The sequence below is a fragment of the Pan troglodytes genome, chromosome 3 (assembly GCF_028858775.2).
Source record: "Pan troglodytes isolate AG18354 chromosome 3, NHGRI_mPanTro3-v2.0_pri, whole genome shotgun sequence".
Lineage (NCBI taxonomy): Eukaryota > Metazoa > Chordata > Mammalia > Primates > Hominidae > Pan > Pan troglodytes.
Window position 1 is genome coordinate 41,979,872 of NC_072401.2, and position 12,786 is coordinate 41,992,657.

General features: G+C 37.5%; 1 protein-coding gene across 36 annotated transcripts in view; it reads left to right on the forward strand.

The window, feature by feature from the left end:
* Nucleotides 1-12,786, forward strand: part of LIMCH1 (LIM and calponin homology domains 1) — a 340,384-nt gene that overhangs the window by 297,613 nt on the left and 29,985 nt on the right. For all 36 annotated transcript variants that reach the window (XM_063808788.1, XM_009447566.5, XM_016951474.4 and 33 more), the window contains 3 exons: nucleotides 4,149-4,239; nucleotides 5,544-5,707; nucleotides 9,305-9,410. In XM_063808788.1, the coding sequence (XP_063664858.1) occupies nucleotides 4,149-4,239; nucleotides 5,544-5,707; nucleotides 9,305-9,410 (361 nt within the window). The remainder of the gene's footprint in view (nucleotides 1-4,148; nucleotides 4,240-5,543; nucleotides 5,708-9,304; nucleotides 9,411-12,786) is intronic.

Below are 12,786 nucleotides of genomic sequence, written 5' to 3' on the forward strand. Positions count from 1 at the left end.
GAGCTGTAACCAAAGAAAAATACAGGTCAGAAAACACATTTTTCCATCAAGGCGGGTTTGTTTGAAGCAAACCGCTGAGTGTATCCCTGCCAACTTTGAACTCATTTCCTTCGAAGTAATGATGTGAGTACAAAAGTAATAAGCCTCCAGGATGGAGTATCCAGACATAAGTTAATTAACCTGGCTTTGGGGATTTCCCTTGATTACAGATAGCCTATATACATTGCAGAATACAGAAAACTGGAGAAAACATCGACTACCTATTACTCAGCCACTCTGAAATTAATGCTAAGATTTTTAGAAAATGTATATCCTTCTTTTTCTCAGTGTGTATAAAGTATTTTTAAGTGGGTTCCTGTTATTCAAATTGCTTGCTTTTTCTCTTACTTTATCTGAATATTTTGCTAGCAGTAGCCAGATTTTGATGACTAGCATACATTTAAACTAAGCCTGAGAGTATACATTCCATAAATAAGTGCATAATATTTATTTACTTAACAAGGATTACATATGTATCTGGCCCCTAATTCCTCAGAACGTGGACTGAACAGAAATCCCCGAGATGAGCTGATGGCTGGGGGCAGTTGGGTCCCCAGGAGCCCTAGGAAGGGGAGAGATTCCAGGAGAGTTCTAATCTTTTGCAGAATAAATGAGTGGGAGGTAGAGGAAAGAAAGGGAATGGAAAAAGCAGTTTGAATCACTTCAGCAATAAACAAGACTCTTAGGCGATAGATTGCCTCTCATGTATCAAAACCTCTAAATACTGGAGGACAGCTTGGAATTGGTGTGACTCCAAGCCCAGATGGTGGAACATGGAGGTCACCAGCACAGGCAGGGTTCCCACCTCCCCTGCCTTCTAGCAGTATGACCCTCGGTAAGTCGCTTAACCTCCCGGGCCTCAGTTTCTTCACTTGTATAAAGGGAATCATGTTGGTACCTACCTCCTAAGCTTGCTCTGAGAATTATGTGAGGTGATTCTTATGAAGGGCCCAACAGCACTGACACGTGGCAAGGGCAGTAAATATTGATTGCAGTTTCTGCTGTTGCTACTATCAATTTACCGTATCAAATGTCAGGATGTAACCTTTAAAGCACCTTTTAAGGTAAGTTATCTGGAGTTTAGTATTTGAGTGCTGAGCCATAGAGAAATGTCTTGAGAAATGTGAGAATTCTTGAAAGCAGAAGTTCTCCAGCATACATAAGTGGTAAAACGTTGCTGGAATGTGGTATGCTGGTACAATAAGCCTTAGTGAAGTAGTTAGTGCTTGAGCACCCCGTCCCCTTTGCATCACACATTAGGTCTAAAGGGCTTCATGAATTATCGTATTTCATTGATTCTAAGTGGCACACTTTTCACATTTTAACATCTCTAAATCAGGATCTGTCTTATAATCAAAAGTGCATCATATTTAACAGATGGCGTGTTTTCTTTCTTAGTAGTACCTAAAGTAATACAACTTAAAATTATTGGCATTTTAGATTTAATAAAATATGTTCATTTCTTTGTTCATTTTTGGTCTGGTGAGGCTTTGGCCCTGTTGTGTAGTTATTTATTTTGTTTATAGTATTTGGAAACACCAGTGTTCTCAAGAGGCTCATTCATCAATATTTAACTGCAAATTTGTTTCCCAGTCTCAGATAGTTTTCTATAATGTAATCCATTTGTGGGGAAGGGGAAGCTAAAAATCAGTATTTCTGCCAGTATTTTCTATATAGATGTCATAAAACAAAAATACCATCATGTATTAATATTTCTACATGTGCAAGACAGCACTTTAAATTATAAAACCCAACTTATTCTTTTGCAGTGCTAAACTGGTTGATCTTCAAATCCTACTACCATGTTGGAGGTTCATATAGCAAACAATGTAAACACACACGTACCATAACCTAAATATAACAAAACAGACCAGTTAACTATTCTCACTCATTTAAGTCTCTTGCAGGGATTCAACTCAGACTTATTGATATATTAAAATATTACAAAATCCAAGGTGATGCATATTTCCTGCCTAGGGTTTTAAAAGTGCATTTTAACTTAATATTATGTTCTTCCAGAATTGATACATGACTATCCATCATTAGAAAATGCCCATCTAATTATGAGGATTTCAAAACTACTCCGTCCTCCAAAGAAAAATCACATTTTTGCCACTAGATGCTATTGTAAAACCTTTTAGAAACTTGAAAGTTTTGTTGTTTAAAATTTCTTTGTTTTTAAAGAATTCAGTGATGGTTTCCACCAATGTATTAACTTTAAATACCTTTCATTTTGAGAGGCAAAATTTGATTTATGGATAAAATATATATACTTATGAGAGACGAATAAATTCATAGTTCTCGAGAACCCATGGGGATATTTTATGAGTTAATAATGCCTTTTCTGAAACCAACTTTAGCCTTTATCTTAAAACCTTTTAAAATTTATGCAATATTTCATACACACTTTAAAATTTAACTTTAGCTTTTTACAAGAAACTTCTACCAAAAAATGCAATAGTCATTAACTTGCTCTCTTTAATTATCAAAATATAATCTAGCTAGTATTTAATTTAACATTTTATTTATTTTTACTAAGTAAATATTGTAATAGCAGGATAATTTTGGATTTCATTCTAGAGTCAATTGGCTCCCAGTGAAAGACAATGTAAAATTACATTGATTTTGTTTTCCAATTACAGAAGTAATACATAGTCATTATAGAACATTTTGGAATATATAAAATGTATGTAAAGAGAAGGAAAAGTCACCCAAAATTTAAGCACATTAAAAATAATCACAATTAACATTTTTGTATTTTCTTACTTTTTTCCTATATGTTTATGTATAGGCATGTATATAATCATATACATGTAAACATCAAACTATGTATACAGTTTACATTTCCTATCATTAGTAAGTATTTTCACATATCATTAACTATTATTCAACATCTTATTTTTCATGATTATATTGCCTTTATGGACATGCAGTAATTCATTCAATCATTCCCCAATTATTGGATATTTAAGTTGTTTCAATTTTTTTTACTATTATAAATTCCATCAAGCATAAAACTGACACAATTGAAGTACTACTGAGAGAGAGGAACACAAGCATTAGAGTAATTACTGGAGGTGCCATGGAGATGAACATGACAGTGATGTACCAAGTGGATTGGACAGTGAGGTTCAAATCACAGAGACTTCTTAGTGGAGAACAAGGAAGAAAGGCAAACCTGGAGTCCCAGCCATAGAAACAGAAAGGAAATGATTGATATGAAAACTGGTATGTTAGAAACTTAGAAGGACTTGGCAAATGATGAATATTCATGAGGTATGAGTCAAAGATCACTTGAAAGTTTATGTGATGGGAAGAACTGCTGCCATAAACAGAAATTGTCAAATTTGGAGGAGAAGGCCATTGACCCTAGAGGTGAAACCGAAGCTCTGATGGACTCTCACAGCTGGAGATGAAAATACGAGTTATACACGGAGAATGTAATGGTGAATCCATGGGAATAATTGATATATTTGAGGGTAATTCAGCACAGGTGGAGGAAAACAGGGTCCAGTTGAAATCTTTCAGAATGACCCATATTTTGCTGAAAAGGAGTAAGAACCAGTGAGAAAAGAGTAGTCTGAAAGTGGGGAGGAGAGGGAAAAGGAGAGAATGAATTAGAACTCCAGTAATAGAGATTCACTGGGAGCCCAGGAAGGATGAGAACTGCAGACTAAAATCCACAATGGTAAGGGCCACAGGCAGCTATGCCAAGACAGGCCACTGAGAAGTTAATTGTAACCTTTAAAGAACCACAAAAAGACTTCACTGGTGTTATGACCCTAAGCCAGCTTGAAAGGCTTTCAAGAACAAGTAGGTGATAGCCATGATTTTGAACTTTTGGTGGTGAAAGAAAAGAAAATGTGGGATGTGCGTCCAAGGCAGTCATAGGAGGTTTGGGGAGATGGTGAACCGCATGGGTGTCCTGTTCTCCATAGAATGTCTCCTTCCAACCAATCCAGGCTCTCACCATGAAGCTGCCTGGGAAGTAGAAGAGGGAATTCATATGGCCAAACCACTTTGTTGACCTAAAAATTACTGCTTAAAAAACAATTTTTAGAACCTTTAAAGAAATCATTTATTCAAGGGGGAAAAAATCTCTTTTTCAGGCAACCACTGAGAAAACGGAACCGAATAGTCAAGGGGACAAGAATGATGGTGGAAAACCAAGAAAAGGGAATATAGAACTTGCCTCATCAGGTTTGTTTCATAAGAGACTAGTTTTAAGGCAAATCATGGTAACTGTTTAAGATGTAATGGAAATAGTCAAGATTATTTTTCCTACTGAGCCACAGAAAAGTAGTAATTAGACTCTAGGAGTGGTGCGGTTGTGCTGCCACCTAGAGGCTTCCTGGGGAAGTTCTGCCCGTATGGTTAATGTTGCTGTGAAAATAGGAGCCCATGCTCTTTCTTAAAGCTACACAGTTTTATTTTGTTTTTTAAAATATTTATCCCTATAATCATAAAGAATATTGTGTTCTCCCATATAAATCATGCTAAAAATTGAGGGTAAGATTTTGACACACAGTAACAGCAATAAGAGGTCAAAAACATAAAAATAGATGCTGAAATGGTAAAGCTCATATATAGTTAAAAATGAATAAAATGGTGCCATGAATCTGGACAGTGAGTCTAATATACTGTATTCGTGGTTTTAGGAAGGAGACCCTGTTCCCGAAAGTCTCGTTCCTCAATATTTTTTTGCAGCCTTATCAATACGTTTAACACTTTTCTTCTTTTGATAAACAGTAAAACCTCTCACCCTCTTTCAATACCAAATTATTATTTTTTATAAGGCCTTTCTCCAGTGTTTACCACTTGAGAAACATAATTTGTCAATTACCAAATTATTTTTAGGTAACATTTTTAAATAAATTAAATATCACTTAAAATAATAGCATTTACTTTTTCAAACTAGATTGTGCCTTCACATTTTGATATGCCCCCTTAGGTAGTGACTTTTCCACCCCTTCTAAAGTGAACCTAATTCTTCTTTATGTATCAGAGGACACTTTATTTTCATTGCATTATATACATATACCTCACAATCCGTAACACATTCCAATTAAGAAATTCTGATGTTAAAATGGAGCATTGAAATACAAAAAAAGGAAGCATCAGGTTGCTGCTCATTCACTGGGATAGAAACTACCTGTAGATGTTCTCTTACCTAGCCCAGCTGTCATAATTATATATTTCGTGTCAGCATTCTGTTCCATGTGGTGTTATTCAGATGTAAACCGTGACCCTTACTAAAAACTTAAGTTGTTCATAGTGTGGTTATAGGACGTGATTTATGTTGCTTGTTGTTCAATACCATGAAAGAGCTTTGGGAATTCCAGCATCTTAGGCTCTTTTATATCTCTCAGCACACTGTCATTCAGCTTATATTGCCAGGACGGGATATGGACTGAATGTACTTCATGGCATTGCAGATTAAATGGTCCTATAGTTATTTGATTTTCTTTTCCTTCTGTACGTTTCTGGATGTAACTCCATTGCAGAACCACAGCATTTTACAACAACTGTGACTCGATGCAGCCCGACCGTGGCCTTTGTGGAATTTCCCTCCAGCCCCCAGCTGAAGAATGATGTGTCGGAAGAAAAAGACCAGAAGAAACCAGAAAATGAAATGAGTGGAAAGGTGGAGTTGGTGCTGTCACAAAAGGTGAAGTGCGGAGTGGAGGAAAGCGGTTAAACCCACAAGTTAACATGGCCCCCATATTACAGCTAGCTGCTGCTGTGGCAGTTGTGAATAATGAAGATTTATTTCTCTCCTCATCTTTTTTCCTATCTTTAATCTGTAGTTTTTCTTTTGTGTGTGTGTGTGTGTGTGTGTGTGTGTGTGTGTGTGTGTGTGAGATGGAGTTTTGCTCTTGTTGCCCAGGCTGGAGTGCAGCGGCATGATCTCTGCTCACCACAACTTCTACCTCCTGGGTTCAAGTGATTCTCCTGCCTCAGGCTCCCGAGTAGCTGGGATTATAGGCGTCTGCCACCACGCCCAGCTAATTTTTATATTTTTAGTAGAGACGGGGTTTCACCATGTTGGCCAGGCTATTCTGTGTGGAAAAGTGTAATATAAGTTCTAAAGCCTTGCAGTTAGGTTTTAGTTTGCTGTGTGTGTTTGCTTATTTGCTTTTTAACCTGTCAGCTTACTGGCTAGTCTCTCTCCAATAATCATCTATTTATTAGCAATGGTAATTCTAATGCCACTGGATTTGGATAACAAGAAACCTAGAAAATTATTATTCTGATATAATAGGTTTTAAAGTCTTGTTTTTATTAAAGTTTCTTCCTTGTTTAGAGTCTTATCTCATTCACATTAGTTTGATTTGTTTTCAGGTCCAGAGTCTAAAAATATTCATCAGTTACACCAGTTGTTCGCAACCTTGATTACTCTTGGGAATTTAAAAAATAACAAGCTAGCTGGGTGTGGTGGCTCACAACTGTAATCCCAGCACTTTGGGAGGCCAGGGCAGGAGGATCACTTGAGCCCAGGAGTTCAAGACTAGCCTGGGCAACCCAGAAAGTCTTCATCTCTAAAAAAAAAAAAAAAAAAAAAAAAAAGTAATAATAATAATAGTTAGCCAGGTATGGTGGTGAGTGCCTGTAGTTCCAGGTACTGTGGAGGCTTAGGTGGGAGGATCACTTAGCCCAAGAGGTCAAGGCTGCTGTGAGCTGTGATTATACCGCTGCACTCTAACCTGGGCGACACAGCTAGACCCCATCTCAAAAACAAACAAACAAACAAAAAACAATCCAAACCCATTCCAGACCAAATAAATTAGAATCTCTGGAGGCAGAGCCCAGGCATCTGTATTTTTTAAAGCTCCCAGGTAATTTTAATGGGCCACCAAGACAGAAAACCACGGACTTGCACAACTGGAAGACTATCCGTAGTGGTGTACTACCTTTCAGAATGAACCCTCAATTTGGGTATGACCTTAAAGTGAAAAATCTACCACTTGTAGTTCCAGTTTATTCATCATTTACTCAACCAGTATTGGCTGTGCACCTACTATGTCATGCCTGGCCCTGTGCTAGGTACTGGATAGTCAACAGTGAACATGATGCACTCCTGGCCTTAGGAGCTGAGAATTCTGTATCCTTGGTAGAGCCTCTAAAATGCCTGTTGCCTTGATGCGTTTTCAATATTTCAGACCCTAGCTATTCTTCATTTTTATAGATAATTAATGGTCTGCAGGTCTGGAAAGGGGAACTAAACTGGGAGTCAAACGTTGGGAGGCAGGCAGAATTTCCCACCTTTGCAGGTTTCGCTTTATCAGCATCACACTAGTTACTATTATTTATTACCCTTTCAAATTTACTTGCTTTTCCCACTTAAATCTAAACTGAAAGGAAAAATCTGTATCATTGCAAGTAAAACATATAACTTGAACAGAATGAATACCCTAAATAAAAAGCAGTCATTGTGAACCTCATCTGTGGAGCCTCATCTTGGAGTTCATCTGTGGATCACCAGAGTCACACCCGCCCTACTATGGAAAAAAGTGTTTTCAGGAGTTCTTCAGTTTGTTCGTGTGTGTGTTTTTGTGCATTGTGCCTTTTGGTCATCTGGTAAACATTATTCTCAGAATATTTTTTAAGCGTAAAATAAAATACGCAGGATTACCAAGTTATTCTTGGTATCATGTGGTGCCAAATATATATATAGCCCCTGAATACTGTTTTGTTGACTCCAGGATAAGAACCCCTGCCAGCTGATGAGCAAATGGAATCATGGTCTTTGAATCAAACACTTTTCTCACTTAGACTATGTGAATTTCTCCCTTTTCTTCCTTTCTTACTGTACGGTTAGCTCTTAGATAAAGGGCGAATGGTGGCCACTGTGATTGCAACAGCTTTTATTTCCTGATTTCACTTGAGAGTGTTTCCTTTATAAAGCAAAGCACCCATGCTTACAGGCTTACCTTTTTACATAGCGGTCATTTTGATCATTGCTGACGACCCTTAACTGTTTCATTTACAACCAGGCATTACTGAAACATGTTTTTGCCAGCCTCCACTACGAGGAAATGCTATGAGGTTAATGACTGGTGGGTTGTCAGCTTTGGGAAGGCTAGACCTTATCATTTGCTGTGTAGCACCAACGTTCATTTGGACACCTCGTTGACCTCTGTAATGCAGAATGAGGTGATTAGTTTTCTTTAAGATTCTCTTAGAGTTGAATATATTATTCATAAAAAATCCTTCTGAGGATAAATTCTAACATTAATTTATTCTGAGGACCAAATTAGGGATCAGCATATGATGAAACAAGTGCTCTGTGGTCTCACTCGCCCTGAGGTCATTGATCTATAGGGAACACAGCCACCAGCCAAAGAGTGAATCAGAGAAGGTCCTGCGAGCAGCTGAAAAAAACGTAAATTTATACAGCCACGCTCCTCATTCAGACCTATGCACAGTGTCAACCAATGCTTATTTTAGACATTTTTGTTTTAATAAGTTTGGTAATCTGGTCTTTCAGCAATCAGCTAATCGGAAGCAACAAACCAGAAGAAGGGTGTTTCTACTAAAGGTCATTCAGATTAGGAGAAACAAAATTAAGTAGCAATAACAAGAAAAATCTGTTTTACAAAGCAAACATAAGAATTTTTAAAGTCTGTAATTTTGGAACTATTTACAAGTAGTGACAAGTAGTCTAACATGCCTCAAAAATTCCCTAAGGGCATCAGATACTAAGGCACTGTTCGACAGTGGTTGTTTATAATAATGCTTCTTTGTCAGCAGGCAAAGTATACTGTCTTTAATGTGCTTTGCATAAATTTGTGGGGGGTTATGTAATGTCTTTAGAATAATGTCCATTGAAAAGTAATACTACTTTAATGTTTAGCACTTATGGAGTAAGATTTGTTTTAATTATCTTATGTGGAACATCTAATCTCCTGACATTACAAATTCAGTTTTGTGTGGTACCATGAAGAGAATTTGTGATTGTTCAATAAGAAAATAAGAGAGTAATGTATAATTCCAAAGATGTAATATTGTCTTCTCGTTTGGAGAAAAGTGGTCATTACATTTTTACGCTCATGTTTGATTTATCTAAAAAATTGACGCTCTATTAATGTAGAGAAGGATGAAAGCGTTCTAGGGAAGAAACAAAAAATGAAATGTTTAAATTTAAATGTTAAATGTTTGAACTGAATGACTTCTATAACAGCCATGGATCCTTAAATTGTGTGTCACCTGTGCATTTATCAATGGACAGTTCTTGCAATGTTTATACCTGTTTTCCATTGTCCAGGTGGTAAAGCCAAAATCTCCAGAACCCGAAGCAACGCTGACATTTCCATTTCTGGACAAAATGCCTGAAGCCAACCAACTACATTTGCCAAATCTCAATTCTCAAGGTAAAGAGGACATGTTTTATTTTAGGTCTACATGTTCTGGGCCCATCTGTAGGAAACTATTACTTAATTTAAAGGAAGATTGCGTCCTTTATGTTGCTATTCCTTTAGCCAGGGTGTTTGCCAGAGTCTGTGATAGCTGAATTTATGACTTCAGAATGGAAAGCTGGAGCCGGATTCTCTATTTGAGCAGACCAGGAACCCTAGCTGCCAAGGCCATTTGGTCAGCCAGGCACTATAGGCACAATAGAGCCTATACAAGTGTTAGAGCTTTAAAATTTTGTATTATCAAAATTAGCTGGGTGTGGTGGCATGCGCCTTTAGTCCCAGCTACTTGGGAGGCTGAGGCAGGAGAATCGCTTGAACCCAGGAGGCTGAGGTTGCAGTGAGCTGAGATCATGCCACTGCACTCGAGCCTGGTGACAGAGCTGTGTCAAAAAAAAAAATTTGTATTATCTCCAAAATATAAAAAGATAAAAAGTCATAAAATCAGAAATTAATATACTTAATAAAAAGTTTAATATTATCTATATTTCACTGTTAATTCTAGTCTTCATAAATGTCCATTTAATTTGACAGTAATTTTGAGAAAAAGCTTTATTTTTTTTTTACTCCACAATAATTCCTGGATGCATGATGATTATTGAGAAATCATTCACCATCATAGATTAAACAGGTTATAAACAAACATTTTAATCTTTATGTGTGTGTATTACATAAATTACATTCTCATATATATATCAGAAACGTGTGTGTGTGTAATACACATACATAATACTAAAGATTTAAAAATGTTTAACACATACATACTGAGGATATATTTTAATATGTTTGATGTATTTTAATGTGTTTGATATAATGTGGGAAGGGGTTGCCTCTAGAAACGTGGGCATTTAGGGCCTATAAGAAGGTCTTAAAATGGCACTGACCACTGAAAATTCCCCAAGTACTGTGTAGACCATATATAGGGTTGTGAATTCACCCCTTTACTCTTTAAGAACCCAATTTGAATCCCTTTATCCTAGTGGGAATCCCAGGTGCCCATGACCACCAGAAAGGGCCCTGAGGGATGTGAACAGTGGAGGATGGGTTCTGAGAATTCCACAACCCAGAGGGACTATTCTTCAAAACAACTAGACCGCTGAGTTTTACTGCTGTGAGATCTCTCTCTAGATGTGGAAATGGGCCAGATGCAGTGGCTCACACCTGTAATCCCAATACTTTGGGAGGCCGAGGCAGGAGGAGCACTTGAGGCCAGCAGTTGAGACCAGCCTGTGCAACATAGCAAGACTTTGTCGCTACCAAAAAAAAAAAAAAATTTTCAATATAAACATTTTTTAAAAAAAGAAACAGCCAGAGTTCAGGAGGCAAGAACTGTAGGGTTTCTTGTTTTTCTTTTTTAACAGACTTTCCCCAGTGTGTTTTGTAGATTTAGCTTATTTTTACTTTTCTTTTTAAGGGTGGGCAGCTATTTGAGCCACTGGCAGAATCTGAGTTGGCTTCCATGAGCTATTATTGATGTTTGGCAGATAAGTTGGGTTTTATCTACATAACAGGGAACTCTTGGCAATAATTAACTGGTACATGTGCTGATGGATACTAGGTTCTTAATGTGGAAACAAGTTTAATACTGTTTTCAAAGCATTTGTCTTAAATTTGTCCGTCCTACTGTCCTGAAGGGAATTAAAAATAAAGTGTCACAACTGGGCCAGCAAATGGCCATATTTGGACCAATTTTAATTCTGCCCTATTTCTAGTACTTTGTAATTGTGTAGATAAGTGGTATAGAGAGGGAATAAATATTTTAAGCCATTTTAAAGCCATGTTTTGTTTTCTTATAAATTTACACATTCCATTACTTATTGTGAGGCATTTTGATTTTGTAAAATGTGCTGCTGAATTGAGAAACTTTACTTCATTCTTTACCCAAGTCGAATGACTAAAAAATAAAATTTAGTAGAGTACTGAAACATTTCAAAATGTATTCTTTAAGATAGAATTGTATTTGGAATACACCAGTTGTATACTTGTATTAGTTTGTTTTCATGCTGTTGATAAAGACATACCTGAGACTGGGTAATTTATAAAGGAAAGAGGCTTCATTGACTCATAGTTCCACATGGCTGAAGAGGCCTCACAGTCATGGTGGAAGATGAAGGAAGAGCAACAGGACATCTTACATGGTGGCCAGCAAAGAGAGAGCTTGTGTAGGGAAACTTCCCTTTATAAAACCATCAGGTCTCGTGAGACTTATTCACTATCACAAGAATAGCACAAGAAAGACCCACCCTCATGATTCGATTACCTCCCACCAGGTCCCTCCCATGACATGTGGGAATCATGGGAGCTATGATTCAAGATTTGGGAGGGGACATAGCCAAACCGTATGAATACTTTCATCTGGTTCATGGAAACTGTAATTATAGCTGCATGCTCTGGAGACAGAATGCCTGGGTTCAAATTTTCGTGTGTCTAGTTCTTAGCTATGTGACCTTACCCATCAGATTTCCCCTAATCTCTAATCAGCACCTGTAAACTAGAAATAATACCAGTAATAATCTCATAGGGATTTTAGAAATACCAAATGGGAGAATCCATAAAAAGTGTTTAGCTCAATACCTGGCCCAGAATAAGCATTCATAATGTAATCTAGTAATTGTAGAATAGCAGCAGGAGGAGTAAAAGAATAAAGCAAGATGTCAGGCAGAAATAAACTACTCTCGAATCCTTTCTTTAAAATAAGAGTGTTCATGTTGTGGAGATCGGGTTTTTCACTGTGGTTCTCAAACCCTGTGTGCCAGGGTCCCTGTAGGGCTTGGAGCCCACTCTCACAGTGTCTCATTCAGTAGGTCTAGGCTGGGGCCAGAGGATTTGCATTTCTTACAGGTTCCCAGGTGATGCTCATGCTGCACATCTCACCACACTCTGAAAACCACTGGCCTCAAGTATTTATTTAAATTGTGCACCAAAAATATCACTGATTGATATGAAAATAACAGTAATAATTGCTTGACATTTATAAAGTTTCCATCTTTCAAGAAGCCAGAGACCTCTAATAAATGTAACCTTAAAATACATGATTTGTCTTCAATTGGGATGGGGAAATGGGGGAGGCATAGGTCTCTGCCCAGCACCCATTTAAGAGACTGATCTGAAGTCAAGCATCAAGTCCAATGAAACTCTAGGGTTAGGATCAGGTATCCTGGAGCCACACCTAACACTTTCTCCCCCAGAAAGTGGTCTCTCCCCCATTTCTATAAAGTCATCCATTCATAGACTGGTCATACAGGTCACTGAAGATCTGCTGATCGACCCTAATGATGTTCCACACGTTTTCCTTACACACACACACCCAGGCATTCAGTCTTTAAATGCCCTG